This window comes from Caretta caretta, chromosome 1 (genome assembly GCF_965140235.1).
Source record: "Caretta caretta isolate rCarCar2 chromosome 1, rCarCar1.hap1, whole genome shotgun sequence".
NCBI lineage: Eukaryota > Metazoa > Chordata > Testudines > Cheloniidae > Caretta > Caretta caretta.
The window spans coordinates 241,972,562-241,988,668 of record NC_134206.1 but is presented as its reverse complement, the minus strand read 5'-3'; the positions used below and the strand labels follow the sequence as shown (position 1 = coordinate 241,988,668).

At 48.6% G+C, this 16,107-nt stretch overlaps 1 protein-coding gene across 1 annotated transcript in view; it reads left to right on the top strand.

Annotated features, from left to right (window-relative positions):
• The first annotated feature begins 2,870 nt into the window (after positions 1 to 2,870).
• CECR2 (CECR2 histone acetyl-lysine reader) overlaps positions 2,871 to 16,107 on the top strand; it is a 141,547-nt gene continuing 128,310 nt past the window's right edge. The window contains exon 1 of the mRNA XM_048828145.2: positions 2,871 to 3,240. Coding sequence (XP_048684102.2) covers positions 3,088 to 3,240 — 153 coding nt within the window. The 5' untranslated portion in view covers positions 2,871 to 3,087. The remainder of the gene's footprint in view (positions 3,241 to 16,107) is intronic.

The following is a 16,107-nucleotide window of genomic DNA, read 5'->3' as shown; positions in this document are numbered from 1 at the left end:
TCTTGGGGTGGAGCCAGCACTAGGCACAGAGGCTGTCGGGAGCAGAAATCGGCACGGCCATGGCAGATGTTGACGCCGGTGAGTCAGAGGGTGGAGGTAGCACTCCTTCCCTGGCCCCCATGGGGGCTATCCCAGCCCCCATCATGCAGGATTGGCACAAGCTGCCTGGTGTTTCTGCTTGCCCCCCTCCCCACAATGTTCCATATGGGGGGGTGCACTCCATAGTTTAAAAATCTCAGCTCTACCATGTCCCCTTATTTGCCTCCTCTCTGAACTAAACAGCCTCTGTCTTCTCTAAGGTATTTCTGAGGCTTCACTTGGGCCAAATATGCAGTGGTACAGTGTACCAGCATATCTCTCAAGCTGCCTTCTTTTTCTCTAACGTCCCAGCTTTCATTGTAAAACAAAGATTAGGTATCTAGCTATTATGGTTGCAAAGAAAATCTTGAAAACTTGAACAGAATGCAAAATGACAGGGTGACATCTGCTTGAGTTTGCAGAGGGTCTCAAATAGTAGGCCTGTAAGGTGTGAACTGTCCTATTTATCTCATTTGCCAATGACGATGCCAATGACGATACCACTGACTGAATGAGGCCACTAGTCTCCCTTTCTCCTCCCTCCCCAAATCAAGGTGCTGAACCCAGCAGGATATCTGAGAGCCACCAAGAGGAAGCCAACCCTGAGGAATGCCATGGAGGTAGTGGGTGTATTTAAACCCCACTGAAGGGGAGCAAAGCCAAACCCAAAGAGCCTATAGACATGTGTGGTCATATTTTGATCCGCTGCACAATCTACTGACAGCATTGTCTTATTTTGGTGTGAAGTAGGTAAGACTTGAAGGAATACCAATACCTTTTCCCTCAACCTCTCCATTTTGACCCTAGGTATTTCTAATGCGCCCTCACACATTTACGCACTTTAGACCATACAAACATGAGGAGGTACATGTACAGCGATAGTCACTTGCTCTCTGCTGCTATTCAAACAGCAGCTTTTGGTTAACACCATATGTAGCAGAGGAGAGGTGGAAAGTTGGAACCCAAAGATTCCATGACAGCCAGTGGCAGCAGTCCAGAAGAGGAGGGGAAATGGGAAGGGAAGAGGAGAAGGAGCAGCCAGTTAAAGACAATACAGGAATTGGCAAGATCCACTAAGGTACATGGGGAAGACAAGGTCAGAGACAAGAAACTGAACAAAATAAAGGAAAAGGGGAGATAGTGAAATTTTATAAATGTCCAGAACCAGGTGTGAGTAGGAAGGGGGGGGGGGAAAGGTAAGCCAGCCAAAGAGCTTGTATAACACAGTCATTGCACCAGTTCAACTAAAACTATGATGCTTAAATCCATGCAATTGTGTGTGTCAACACTATGTGGCTTACATCTGTTGAACTTGGCACTGTAAACTGATGTAAACCAGGTTTAAACTGATATATTGCATGCATCATCCCTTTAGTTAAGCTGATGCAACTTCTGTTTTTAACTTAGGCCTCAGAACAGGTAGCCATTACATCTAGGTGTTTTATGGTGCTTTTCATCAGTAAGTCTCAAAACACTTTACAAAGGAGGTCAAGAAAATTATTTCCATTTTAGAAAGGGGGAAAACCAAGGTGCAGAGAGGTGAAGTGACTTGCTCAAGCTCACCCAGTAGCAGAGAGAGCAAGCAATCTCCTTGATGTGGCTCATTGCACTGGGAAGGTGAGAAGACTGAATTGCCACCTGGCCTATCTTTTGCTTAATATTAAAATATTAGAAAATGTTTTTTTTCCCTCCAGTGTACCAAGTCAGACTTGTCTCTCAGATACTGCTGATGCACCCAAGCACTAGCTTGAAGATAATTAGTTAAAATGGGGGGTTACATTATTTACAGGGCAACATTAGTGAAGCAAAAGAACGATGCAAGATGGCATGGAGATTTAGGTGGCATATCTAGGTTTACTAGACGAGAACTATGGCTCACCCACAGCCTTTCTGGTGGCAAAAGAAAGCCTGAAAACATGAACTGAAATGCACCCTAAAAGCTCAACACCCAGAAGGCAAAGTAGAGACTCTCCCTCGCTTCCCAGATTTGTTAAAGTCATGATTTCTTCTGAAGAAAGATTCCTGATTTTTGAACACTGGGGATTAGCAATAAGGACTAGTCCTCCCACATGATCCCCCTCTGACCTCCCTCTCTCCCCCACCCGCATCACCCATGTGCTCTGTTACCTGCACCTTCCTAAATCACAGCACAGCTCAACCTTCAGCACCCCTGGCTCCCCAGCCCAGACACTCCAGCCGCATAATGCTCCTGGGGGGCAGCACCCCCAGGCCAGCTTCCAGAACCCCCCCAGTGAGGGGCGAGCCGCTACCCCGCAGGGCGCTGCACCAGGGAGGAGGCGGGGCACTCTGAGCGCGCTCCCCCCGCACGGCTGCCTGCGCCTCTCGGCCGAGCCACAGCGGGCAGCGAGCCGGCTCCTCTTGTTGTGATGAGAGCCTGGCCCCGCCCCCTCCTCGTGCGCGGCCCCGCCGGCCCTTTCGCTCCCCAAGCCCCGCCCCTCCCTGCCTCTAACTCGCCCGCCCCCAGCTTGGCCCCGCCTCCTCTCCCGGAGGGCCCCTCCCCCTCCATTGTCCACTCCCCAGACCGCGCCCCTCCGGCCCCGCTATCTCCCAGTCCCCGGCCTCGCCCCACTCAGGCCCCGCCCCTTCCCCCAGGTGGCCCCACCCTCTCCCTCTAAGCACCACCCCCCATTCCATAGGCCCCGCCCCTCCCTCCCCCCTCTGCTCCCCCCGCGTAGCCCCCTCCCCTCCCCCCGGCCCCATCTGTTTCCCCGGCGGTGCGATGGTTACATTGTATGGAGAGGGCAGCAGCGGCGGCGGCGCGAGGAGGAGGAGGAGGAGGAGGAGGAGGATGGGTCCGCGCGGCGGCCGCCAGCAGCAGCAGCAGCACCCCCCCGTGCAGCAGGGGCAGCAGCGCCACCGCCGGCCCTAGAGACCCCCGAGCCGAGGCGCCAGCCCGGAGCCCCATGCGCAGGCGAGGGGGCAGCGCGGGGCCGCCGCTGGTGCTGGGGGGCTGCTGCTGCTGAGCGGAGCGCGGAGACGAAGCGGGAGATGTGCCCGGAGGAGGACGGAGGCTGCGGCGTGGTGGGGACCGGGGGGCCGGAGGGGCTGGGCGAGCTCCGCTCCTGGTGGGAAGTCCCGGCCATCGCGCACTTCTGCTCCCTCTTCCGCACCGCCTTCCGCCTGCCCGACTTCGAGATAGAGGTGAGCCGCGGAGGGGAGCGGGGACCCGGCGGGACCGCACCTCCGCCCCCCCGGGCTGCCCCGCGGTAGGAACTCTGCCCGCGCCGCAGCCCCATGTTCCCGGGCAGCTGCTCTGCCTGCCCCTCCTGGTCTCGGGGCGGAGAGGGAGCCGCTGCCCGAGGTCCTGGGGGGCTGGGCGGGGAGCTCCCTCGCGGTCTCTCGCTGGCTGCTCTCGGGCTGGGGGGGTTGTTTGGGGTGCGGCCCCTCTGCCTTGGGGAAAGCCGCCCCCTCCCCCCAGTCCCCGCAGCCCGGGCTTGGTCCCTGCTCCGTGCCAGGGGGTTGAAGCCGGATCCTTGCTGGGCATCCCGTGCACAGGGGGAAATTTCTTTGGCGGAGACTTTGCCGCAGGAGGGTCTGGCTGGAGCCGGTCCCCGCAGCCCCGGGAGACCGGCGATGCCAAGCCTCGAGCCGGATCTGAACTGCCCCCAAGCCCCGGGCACGGGCCGGATCCCGCTTCGCTTCGGCCAGTTCTAGACCGACCCGGAGCCGCGTCTGCTCCCGAGCCGCCCAACCAGCCCCACGCGACAAACTTCGGGGCGGACTAGAGCCGGGAGCTGCCTGGGTGCTCACCTCCCCCAGGGGCTGCTGACTGATGCCAGGCATGTGGCTGCCTGATCTCCATGAGCACCGACCCCTGAGGAGGGAGGCTGCTTCCCCTCCCCACATAGTCTAAGGCGAAAGATCCGGACTGGACCCTCCTAATCTCCCTTCCCCCCCGCTGTGAGTGAGGCTGGTGTCCCCTCGGACGGCTGGCTTGGAGTTTGTTGTTGTGCCACCATTATGCCTGCAGGGACCTGGGAGGGGAGGGGGGCTTGGCTTCTCCCCGGCTGTGCGTGGAGGTACCACTGCCCCAAGGCTTTGTGACAATTGAACTCAAGCCAGAAGGGTCTGCGCTACCGAGGCTGGTTGTGTGTTAGCTGTTCCCGTCTCACGCTGCCCCTACGGGCTTAGCTTGTTGTGGGGAGAGGTGTTGTTTTGGAGGGTGTCATGTTGAGACAACTCCAAACGTCTGTCAGTCACCTTAAGGGTTTGAAACAAGTAATGGTGATGATGATTTTTGTCCATCAGAGCGTCTGAGTATAGCACTGCAAACTATCGAGTCAGTTGCTACAGTTTTAGTTACAGAAAGAAAAAAAAATCATTCTCTGTTATAGAAGCCATTTGCTTCTCTGTTTTCCTTATCCCCCATTCTTAATGTTTTCTAGTAACGTTTTTTGGCTAGCTCTTTACCATTATCTTCATGGCTATTCTTACTTTTGTTTAAAAATTAAGTTTTAAGTTATTTTGATGTAATCTTTAAATTGTTTGTTTGTTTTTGTCCAATGCCCACAAACGTTTGAAGTGCAGTACAATTTGCTTCCTTAATATTCTAAACTATAGATTGTGTGAATTTGTGTATGTTTCAGAATTCATGAAATGTGGAGAATAAGGAGATCAAAAGAAAGGAGGAATGAAGGGTGTACCCCAATAGATCTTCCAGGGCCTCTAGCTCTGACTCCCAAGATCATAAGCTCCTTAGACCAATGTGATTAAACCTGGGGTTTCCCATCTGTTTGTAACAGATGTAACAACTTTGGTGTTTCTCTGATGCTTTTTCAAACTTTAAAGTGTGCATCAAAAGCAGAGGTTTTGCCAAGTAGCAAAGATGATTTCTGAGGGTTTTGTGGGAAGGATGCATGAGTAAAATATAGAGTAGATGGCTGGAGGAAGGGGGAGCTGCTTGGTGAAAAAGTGCAATGGTGCAATATGGTAGTGAAGAGAAATACTGAAGTGAATGGAAAGGGCATATTAAAGAAATCAAGAGAAAGTACTTGCGATCTCATAAGAAACCAGGATATTTAGGGTCAGCAACTACCCTCAAATACTGATATATCAAATAACAGATTATCATAGCACTGGGATTTTATCATCTGGTTTACTATTATAAAATATAGTGTTAGTGTTGGAAACTTGCACAGTGCTTTGCAGAATATAAAATGTGTTCCCTTCCCCAGTCACTGCCCAAAATGGTGGCTGTGATAGGAGGAGCTTGTCCTGCAGTGACCTGCACTGACTAGTGTCACCCTTGGCTGTAGACATACAAGAAGACCATGGATGGGGTTGGAGTTAGGCAGCAATGAGCATAAATTGAATACAGTACAGGTAGGTATGTTTTGTTGAAATGTGGTTGCACAAGAAGGTATGCTTTATTAATTTTAAGTTGTGTTTGGCCTCTTCTGCTAAACTGGTAAGAGTCTTCCTGCATGGACAGTTTTTTCTTTTGGTGGGTGGGTACGTGGGTGGGATCGTAGTGGGAAATGTTGGATGCTTTAACTTAATGGTGGATGATCCTGTTTTCATGATTTGAAAAGCTGAGAAATCTTGTTCAGGGTAGATGGATGCATTGGGGAACATTTATGTTAATTGTGCAACTTTCAAATAATTTCTGGAGTAAGCTGAATGGAGTGCCACAAGCACTTGTCTCTCTGCAGTGCACTATTTTCTAAATTGAAATATATTTTCAGATATATACATGTGGTTGTGGGCAGCGTCTTGTAAATATTTTGTATTTTGGGTGGTAAATGCTGCAAAGTTTGGCACAGTAAGAAATCTTTTCTGTTTGCTTCTAAATACTATCTTGGCAGCATATTGGCAGTAAACTGAGAGAACAGTACAGTGGTGAGCTTTTTTTTAAGACCCTAATTGCCCCATGAATGTGAATTCCAAAGGCCCCTTTCCAGAGATGCTTAAGGTTCAACAGGATGTGTGAATTCTTAAAGGGCAAAACTCCTTGAGCAGGATGTGAATTTCTGAAGAGGGGGAATCCCTTATGCAGTGTGAAATCTTGAAAGAGGAGAAGGTCTCTCAGTGATGCAACTCCTTTGGAAAGGGAACTCCCCTCCCCCTCCATTGATGCAAAACACTAAAGGGGTGGGGTGGGGAGTCTCTTTGGCCCAGCCTTGTGAAGTCTTCCAAGGAACCTAAATTTACAATGACAAAAAGGCCAACTCACTAGCATTTCAGCTTAGCGGGCAATTAGCATCTGACTTGCTTTACCTGTAAAGTGAATTTGAGCTCCACATCAGTTCCTAGAGCTTGCTTAGGGTGGGGAAGCAGACATCACCTGGAAAGAAATTGGGAAGGAATATCTTATGTCTTCATTAAAATGCTGCAGTGATCAGACTGCAGCTGCCACACTGTAGCGTTTCAGTGTAAACACTCACTACAGGAACAGGAGGGGTTCTCGGGTCATTGTAATTAATGCACTTCCACAAGAGGCAGTAAAACTGTCTACACTGGGGGTTAGGCCGGCTTAACAACATCTCTCAGGAGTGTGCTTGTTTCTAACCTTAGAAATATTATGCATATCCAGTCTGTTTTCCCCTCAGTTTTGCTGAAGGACATTATGGGGTGTGGAGGAGTGTCTCTGAGATGTATATTTTGGTCTTACACTTTAATTGAGGGGCACTAGTGTGCACTTTTCCACAAAGAGATCCTTTCTTTCAAATGGCCATAGGACACTAATGTTTATAAACAGGTGTTATCAAAAAATAAACAAGCAAACAGAATCTGAAACTAAGTGTTAGTCCACACTTAAAGTTTTATTGGCCTGCCTATGTCAGTGATGGGTATATTTTTTTGTTGACATGATCATGTCAGTGAAAGGCTGTGTGCAGATGCAGTTAAATGCAATATAAAGTTCTTTACATCAATATAGCTTAATTTGGTTCCCCAACCAGTATAAATTATACTGGTATAAACATCTGTATAACTGTCTACACTAAGGGGAGATTTGCAGCTTAAAGTTTTGCAGCTTTAACTATGGTGGCATAGTTAAAATGTAGACAAGTCCTAATTCTGTTTTTTGTTTTTGTTTTTTTTAAATCCCTTCCTTTCTTAATTGCTGGCTTTCAGTCTCTTGCAGTGTTAGATTTCACTAGCTCTCCAGTCACCATAGATTTCAGAGTAACAGCCATGTTAGTCTGTATTCGCAAAAAGAAAAGGAGTACTTGTGGCACCTTAGAGACTAACCAATTTATTTGAGCATAAGCTTTCGTGAGCTACGTGCATCCGATGAAGTGAGCTGTAGCTCACGAAAGCTTATGCTCAAATAAATTGGTTAGTCTCTAAGGTGCCACAAGTACTCCTTTTCTTTTAGTCACCATAGAGTTTCTTGAGTAGACAAAATCTGAATTTCTAACATTAAATTTTTTTTTCTGACTGTTTTTTTTAATGTCTATTCATCATAATAAAAAGTAAAATCAGACATAGGCAATTTTTCCTCTTTAATTGGAGTACAGGGAAGGCTGGGAGGAAGGTAGCCTTATTGTGTAGATTGCTTGATAATTCTTGGAAAGTTCTCTGTGATTTTGGTACAGTGATACATCTGAGCTCTTTTGTTTTTCTTTTTAAATGCAAACCTCTTGCCCTGTACTTACTGAATTGAAAAAAAGTGAAGCTTCCAGATGTGGGCTGCCATCAGCAGCTGTACGTGTCAGAAACCTGGGAAGCAGATGTTTTGTTTTCTTTTTCCTGGACCATTGCGTGGTGAGAGGCTGGAGAAGGGGAGTGGGTTTATGAAGCTGGTTGGCTCAGATAAAGAAGTGCATCCATCAGGCCAGGCTCTGGGTATTGTTATGGGAAGGGCGGTGTTGAACACCAAGCCCCCATGCTGGCTTCAGCAGATGCAGTTGCCTGACAAGGCACAGGGCTCCTCTTTTCAAATCTACACGGCATCACACAGCAGTGGACTCAGGAGGGGTTCAGCTACAACCAGGTCAAAAGTTCAGTGGGGCATGAGCGAGTGCATGTGTGTGCATTGGGACATGTTTGGGTTCATGCAGAATTTTGCTCATGCTTTTGTAAAATTAGGATACTACATACTGTTTTTGAGGAACAGCTGTTATGTACAAACTTGTATTCCCCTTTAAATATCAAATTATTTTGTTTTCTTGCTGCTGTTAACATTGGCAGCACATTGAGAACTTGCCCTCTTCCCCTCAAATACTAGTTTGGAGAGAGGGCTGACCACAAACCCCTAGTGCAGAGGTTCTCAACTTTCTTCCTAGGCTTTGTGTTGACATGCAGAAAAGGTGCTTTCTGCAATCATATTCGCTAACATGAATGAATAAAGCAACTCTTTCTTCACTGTCGAGACATAGCCATAGTGCAGTCCACATCCCGATACAGGTTTCAGAGTAGCAGCTGTGTTAGTCTGTATTCACAAAAAGAAAAGGAGGACTTGTGGCACCTTAGAGACTAACCAATTTATTTGAGCATAAGCTTTCGTGAGCTACAGCTCACTTCATTGGATGCATCCGATGAAGTGAGCTGTAGCTCACGAAAGCTTATGCTCAAATAAATTAGTTAGTCTCTAAGGTGCCACAAGTCCTCCTTTTCTTATCCCGATACAGTGTGTCTCTTGGACATTTACCCCTTCTATTTGTAATTGCATATAGAAACATCCCTATGACAGCTACAGCAATTGTTTATGAATAAGATAAGACTTGTGTTTAACATTTTCAGCTGTATTTTCATGTAGTTGAGAAACTGGAAATTAGCCAGAATCATGCCACCAATCAGCTGTTTTGGTTCCTTTAGCAAGTGCATGGAGGCCATGAACTACAATTTAAGAATAGAATTTGCTATGGCTCCTCTTAATCTGCAAATCAGGGTCGCTGTAAATCTGGGGACAAGAGACTGAGGCCTGGTCTACATTACAGCCGTGCTCCTGCCAATCTAAACGCCCTAATACACCAACATAGTAACTCCACTTCCACAAGAGGCGTAGGGCTTATGTTAGTGTAGTTAGGGCAATGCAATATCCCTGTAGACACTGTGTTACTTACATGGCTGTTGGTTGTGGGAGCTGTGAAATTGACAAAACAGACTGGTAGGCTCCCTAACATAAACTCCATGGGGCTCAGAGCTCAGCCTGTCACCCTGAGGCATGTGGGGGGCTCCAGCTAGAGCCCAGCTGCCCCCCCTGTGCTCCTGACTCCCCGCAGGCAGAGGGGAACCTGGGTGACATCTCAGCTTGGAGTGGGGAGCCTGGGTGGCTGCTGGGCTCCCAGTGGGGAGCTCCACCCGTAGCTGAGAGCCTGGGCTCTCAGCCCCCACACTGCGCCTCTTAAGTCAGATGTGGAAGTGCTCCTAGTGAGGACGTGTGCCACTGACATAAAGAGGGTAGTGTGGACATGAAAAACCGCAATAATTACTGTGGTGGCTGTATGTCGACTTAACTTATGTAGACGTAAGTTTTTAGTGTAGACATGCCCTGAGCATGGCTTTAAGGGGTTGTCTGCACATACAAACTACACCAGTTTAACCTGAATCTGTTTAAAAGCCAAGTTAGGTTAAAGCTCTGTGTGTAACAGTTCAAACATACCAGTTTGCTTGCACCTGTGAGGGTTTTTCTATACACAAACTTGCACCAGCTTGCTTAAACCAGTTTGGTTAAACTGGTGCAAACCCGTGTGATGTATATTGGTTTAAAACTGATTACATTAATTAACAAGCCAGGTTTTCAGTGGTTTGAATGTGCACACTGTAGTTGGCACCTGTGTAACTTACACCACTTTAAAATAATATCTTTAAAGTGGTGCAAAGTTATGTGTAGATCTCTGGGATTTTTCTCACCCTGCATAGCACTGTATATTGCTGTGCCATTCTGCCCCTGGCATCTGTTAAGTGCCTGCATGATGGGTGAAGAATTAACCTTTATAATGTCTATGGATGCTTTCATAGAGTATTTGAAGAAAAACTTCCTCAATAAAAGGGCTAGAGGGAAATGACGACTATCAAGGAGTTAAAAGTAACCAAATTAAAGGTTTTTTGCTTTTAAGCTTATTGCAGATGTTTATGAAAATTAATTTTTCCCTTGTCACTATAAGCACCAGCATCTGCTGTGATTGTGAGAACAATGCAGCCTAGTGATTCCTCCTTCCTTACAGTAGCGAATTCTTTTAAGCACAAGCTCTCTGCCTCAGAGAGTGTATCCTTTCAGCGGGCTTGTTCTTTTTAATGGGTGCCCATTCCTGGGGTCTCCATTGTTTCAGCAACAATAGCACTAGGGGCAGCTGATTTGGTTGACAGAAAATGTGTTAATTTAACAGATCTATTCCCTTTAGCAAGTCTCCTTTCTATTGTGTCCTCCTTTTCTCTTGGTTCCTTGGAAGGCTGTGTTAGCAGATTCTCTTAGGTGGGACATTCCTGTAATTAGAAGTGCTCTGCAGTCCTTTGTTTAAATAAACAGATAAAACACTTGATAAGGAAAATGGATTTTAGGGCATTTTGTTTGTTGCCAAAGTTGCTGGAACACAAATTTTCCCTTTTGGTTTCATGCTTGTTTTGCTTTTTTCTCCTTTGAAGATTGGGCACCACACAAACTACACCCAAGGACTTTACTTTGTGATTGTCATTGCAAACTGACCCTGAGTAGCTTGTCCTTTTAAAGGAGGTTGTATTTCTTTATGAACGTTTTTTACTTTGTAAACTCTTAGCTAAAATGCAGCTTTCCACTGTAAATATAGCTGTGAAATAGCAACAAGAATTGGAATGCTGAAGCTGGCTGAAGAGGTTGGTCCTGGTACATAAAATTAACACATTTGGTTTTAAAGGTTACTGCAGGGAGAGTTGAAATATGAGGGTGGTAATGTCTCTTAGACCGTGTCTATTCTAGAAAAGAGCAGTAGTTTAACTAGATCCATTAAAAATCAAGCCAGTTAATCCGTGCAAATCTCTGTTAGACCTTGTCTACTCTGGCAAGTTTCTGTGCAGTAAAGCAGCTTTCTGTGCTGCAACTCCCGAGGTGTAAACACTTCCAAGCCACTTAGCGCGCAGAACCTGCGCCATTGCAGCGCTGTAAAAATACCACCCCAACGAGAGGGTACAGCTTTCTGCGCCGGGGCTCCAATGCTGTGTAGACACCCTGCGCCGGAGCTACAATCCAGTGTAGACACCCTGGTTGATTACAGGGCTGTGATTGGCCTCCGGGAGGTGTCCCACAATGCCTGTTCTCGCCTCTGTGGTCATTGCATCTCTGGCCCTGCCCTCAGGTGACCAACTGTGAGCCCCATCCCTTACATTCCTTGGGAATTTTGAAAGTCCCCTTCCTGTTTGCTCGGTGATGCGTGCAGTGGTCTCAGCGCATCTTTCCAGTTGATGATGTCTGCTCCACGCACCAGGCGATCCCCCGCTTGAAGCAATGCCAAGCTGCTGGACCTCATCAGCATTGGGGGAGAGGAGGCTGTCCAGTCCCAGCTACGCTCCAGCCATAGGAATTATGATACCTATGGACAGATTTCATGATACATGACAGAAAGGGGCCATGACTGGGACACACTGCAGGGCAGGGTGAAAGTGAAGGAGCTGCGGAACACCTACCACGAGGCGCGAGAGGCAAACCGCCGCTCCGGGGCACCCACGAGCTGCCGGTTCTACAAAGAGCTGAACGCGATAGTTGGTGGTGACCCCACCTCCACTGCGAAGGCCGCTATGGATACTTCAGTGGTCAGTCGAGAGGGGACCAAGCCAGGAGGAGGAAATCTTGGATGAGGATGTGGAGGGGGAGGGGGACCCAGAGGCAGAGGATGACTCGGAGGTCAGAGATGCATGCAGCCAGGAGCTCTAGCCAGTCACAGCTGTCAGAGCTTGGTGAAGCGCAAACAGGAGAGGAGGCCTCTGGTAAGTGGCTTTGATTTTGGGAATTGCTGAAGTGAGTTGTTGGGGGCAGAGGGTTGCAGAAAGCAGGCTTGTGTCTGTATGATGCACGTGCCACCACAAGCCTAGTCTGAGTGGTGGAACGGGGTGTTGATTGACTCCCTCACTTCACGGGAATCTGCCTCAGAGATCTCCAGGAAACTCTCATGGAGATACTGGGCAATCCATTGCTGTAGGTTCTTTGGCAGAGCTGCTTTCTTTCTTGCTCCATTAATGGTAACTTTCCTGTGCCATTCTGCTGTCACTGGTGGGGTGGGGGACGGGGATGGACCATTGCTGCACACAGGTGGGCCGCATAAGGGCCAGGGCAGAAGCCGCAGTCTTGGAGAAGACCCTCCCTTGATTCCCTGCTCACCCTCAGCTGTGAGGTATCTTCCATAATGAACACGGCCTCTGGAAAATGTGGGGACAATATTAATTATAGCCCCCCACACCCACAGTGATGGCTCTCCCCAAGAGACATATAACCAGTGTACAGTATGGTCCTGGAACACTGATTTCCCCTTCCCCTGCAGTTACTCACCATTTTGGGGGTCTTGTGGCTCATGTGTGCTTGCCTGGGGTCAGCCAGTTAGTGACAGGTATGTGAATAGTGGCTGTGTGTTAAATCACTGGATCAGTGGTCTGTGTATTGCAAACAATTCTGCTTCTGTAAAATGTTGCATTTTGGCTTCACAGATATGACCTTGGGAGCCCAGCTCCCTCTTTGTTATTGCCAGCTGAAGGGCTACACAGAATTAGAAAGTGGCCATGAAGAACTAAAGAGGACTTTCTGAGCGATGTCATGATGCACTCCATGGCCGAAAAACAAGAACTGAAGGAGTAGCGGGACAGCGAGAAGAGGGATCAAAAGGAGAACGCGGCACGCCAGAATGAAGTCACGGACCGGCTCTTAAACGTTATGGAGCACCAAGCAGACACACTCCAGGCACTACTAGCGCTGCAAACTGAGCAGCTCCGTTCTCACCCTCCCCTGCAGCCACTGTCACAAAACTCTCTCCCATACACCCAGATACCACCAACACACTCTTATCAACCTCCTGGCTCCAGTCTGTACCCGCGGCATTCCACTCCTCCCCCGGCACACTCCAGCACTGCAGATTCGCAGTACCCACTGCACTCAACACCCGTCCCTCTGCAGTTTAGCCCTGCTGAAGTACAGTACCCGCTGCACTGTACTTCAAAGGAGAAGGTTGCATATGATACCTGGACATACACAAATCTTTAACTGTCCCGGGACCCCACCTCCTCCTGGAACCCTCGCTTCCCCCATTCCCCTCAGTGCTGATGTGTTTTTTTTGTTTATCTCTCTCCTCCAGTTGTTGTTTTTTAATAAAGTAATTGTTTTGGTTTGAAAGCAATCTTTATTCCATTAATTGAAAGCAAACCTAGCACTGCAAAGCAACAGCAATTTTCTTAAACCTTCACAGTGCATCATCTGCACCAATCACAATCATCTCCTAGCATTACAAGCACTGCACTCCTGAGCATAGCAACAAATATTAGCGGCTTTCAGCTTCAAATTGCTGCCTCAAAACATCCCTGATCCTTATGGCCCCGTGCTGCGTCCTTATAAGCAATAAGCATAGGAATATTGTCATTGGCCAGGTCCAGCTTCCCATATAGGCAGCACCAGCGGGCCTTTAAACGGCCAGAAGCACACTCAACAGTCATTCAGCACTTGCTCAGCCTGTTGTTGAACCGCTCCTTGCTGTTGTCAAGGTGCCCCATGTATGGCTTCATAAGCCACGGCATTAACGGGTAGGTGGGTCTCCCAGGATCACAACGGGCATTTTGACTTCCCCTACAGTGATCTTCTGATCAGGGAATAAAGGTCCCTGCTTGCAGCTTCCTGAACAGGCCAGTGTTCCAAAAGATGCGTGCGTCATGCACCTTTTCAGACCAGCCTGCATTAATGTCCGTGAAATGCCCACAGTGATCCACAAGCGCCTGGAGAATCATTGATAAATACCCCTTCCGATTAATGTACTCGGTGGCTAGGTGGTCTGGTGCCAGAATTGGAACATGCGTGCTATCTATCGCCCATCTGCAGTTAGGGAAGCCCATTTGTGCAAAGCCATCCACAACGTCACACACGTTGTCCAGAGTCATGGTCTTTCGGAGCAGGATGCGGTTAATGGCCTTCCACACTTCCGTCAACACGAGTCCAGTGGTCGACTTTCCCACTCCGAACAGCTTAGCGACTAATCGGTAGCAGTCTGGAGTAGCCAGCTTCCCCACTACAATTGCCATGTGCTTCTCCAGTGGCAGGGCCGCTCTCATTCTTGTGTCCTTGCGCTGCAGGGCTGGGACGAGCTCATCACACAGTCCCATGAATAGAAAAGGAGTACTTGTGGCACCTTAGAGACTAACCAATTTATTTGAGCATGAGCTTTCGTGAGCTACAGCTCACTTCATCAGATGTATACCGTGGATGAAGTGAGCTGTAGCTCACGAAAGCTCATGCTCAAATAAATTGGTTAGTCTCTAAGGTGCCACAAGTACTCCTTTTCTTTTTGCGAATACAGACTAACACGGCTGTTCCTCTGAGTCCCATGAATGTGGCTTTCCTCATTCGAAAGTTTTGCAGCCACTGCTTGTCATCCCAGATGTGCATAATGATGTGATCCCACCACTCAGTGCATGTTTCCCGAGCCCAAAAGCAGCGTTTCACTGTGGTCAGCACTTTGGTGAATGCTGGAAGCAATCTCATGTCGTACCTACTATGTGTGATGAGATCAATGTTGAACTGCTATTGCCTTTGTAGTTTAAGGAATAACTCCACTGCGACTCATGACGTGTTAGTGAGATCAAGCAGCATATTGGTCAACAGAGCGGGATCCATTCCTGCAGACTGAAGAGGCAGAGCGCGCAGTACACAAACTGCTGAAAGATGGCGCCAAATGCAGACGGAAGCACAGGGATTGCTGGGATATGAAGCAATGCATCACGGGGCATTAGGACAGGACCCAGGATGCCCCACGACCCCTTCTGCCTTCCCACAGCTCTTAGCGGCAGAAGAGGAAGAGGTGCTCTGTGGGATAGCTGCCCAGAGTGCATCACTCTGAATGCTGCTGCAAGTGCCACAAGTGTGAACACGCTATTGCGCAGGCAGCTGACAGTGTGTACATACAACCGCGGTTTCCCTTCAGTGCTCTCGGAGCGGCGCTGTAACTAGACCTAATCAATATAAGCAAGGGTTAAACTAGTTTGACTTAAGTCATCAATTTACTGATGTTTTTAAAATCAGTTGGTGCACCGTTTAGTATAGACAAGGCCTCATGCAGTATCTGGGGCACTGTACAACTTAGGACTTGTCTACACTGCGACTTACAGCACTGAAACTTTCTTCGCTCAGGGGTATGAAAAAACAGCCTCCCCTCCCCTCCAAGTGATGCAAGTTTCAGCTCTGTAAGCCCTGGTCTACACTAGGACTTTAGATCGAATTTAGCAGCGTTAAATCGATTTAAACCTGCACCCGTCCACACAATGAAGCCCTTTATTTCGACTTAAAGGGCTCTTAAAATCGATTTCCTTACTCCACCCCTGACAAGTGGATTAGCGCTTAAATCGACCTTGCCGGCTCGAATTTGGGGTACTGTGGACACAATTCGATGGTATTGGCCTCCGGGAGCTATCCCAGAGTGCTCCATTCTGACCGCTCTGGACAGCGCTCTCAACTCAGATGCACTGGCCAGGTAGACAGGAAAAGAACCGCGAACTTTTGAATCTCATTTCCTGTTTGGCCAGCGTGGCAAGCTGCAGGTGACCATGCAGAGCTCATCAGCAGAGGTGACCATGATGGAGTCCCAGAATCGCAAAAGAGCTCCAGCATGGACTGAACGGGAGGTACGGGATCTGATCGCTGTTTGGGGAGAGGAATCCGTGCTATCAGAACTCCGTTCCAGTTTTCGAAATGCCAAAACCTTTCTGAAAATCTCCCAGGGCATGAAGGACAGAGGCCATAACAGGGACCCGAAGCAGTGCCGCGTGAAACTGAAGGAGCTGAGGCAAGCCTACCAGAAAACCAGAGAGGCGAACGGCCGCTCTGGGTCAGAGCCCCAAACATGCCGCTTCTATGATGAGCTGCATGCCATTTTAGGGGGTTCAGCCACCACTACCCCAGCC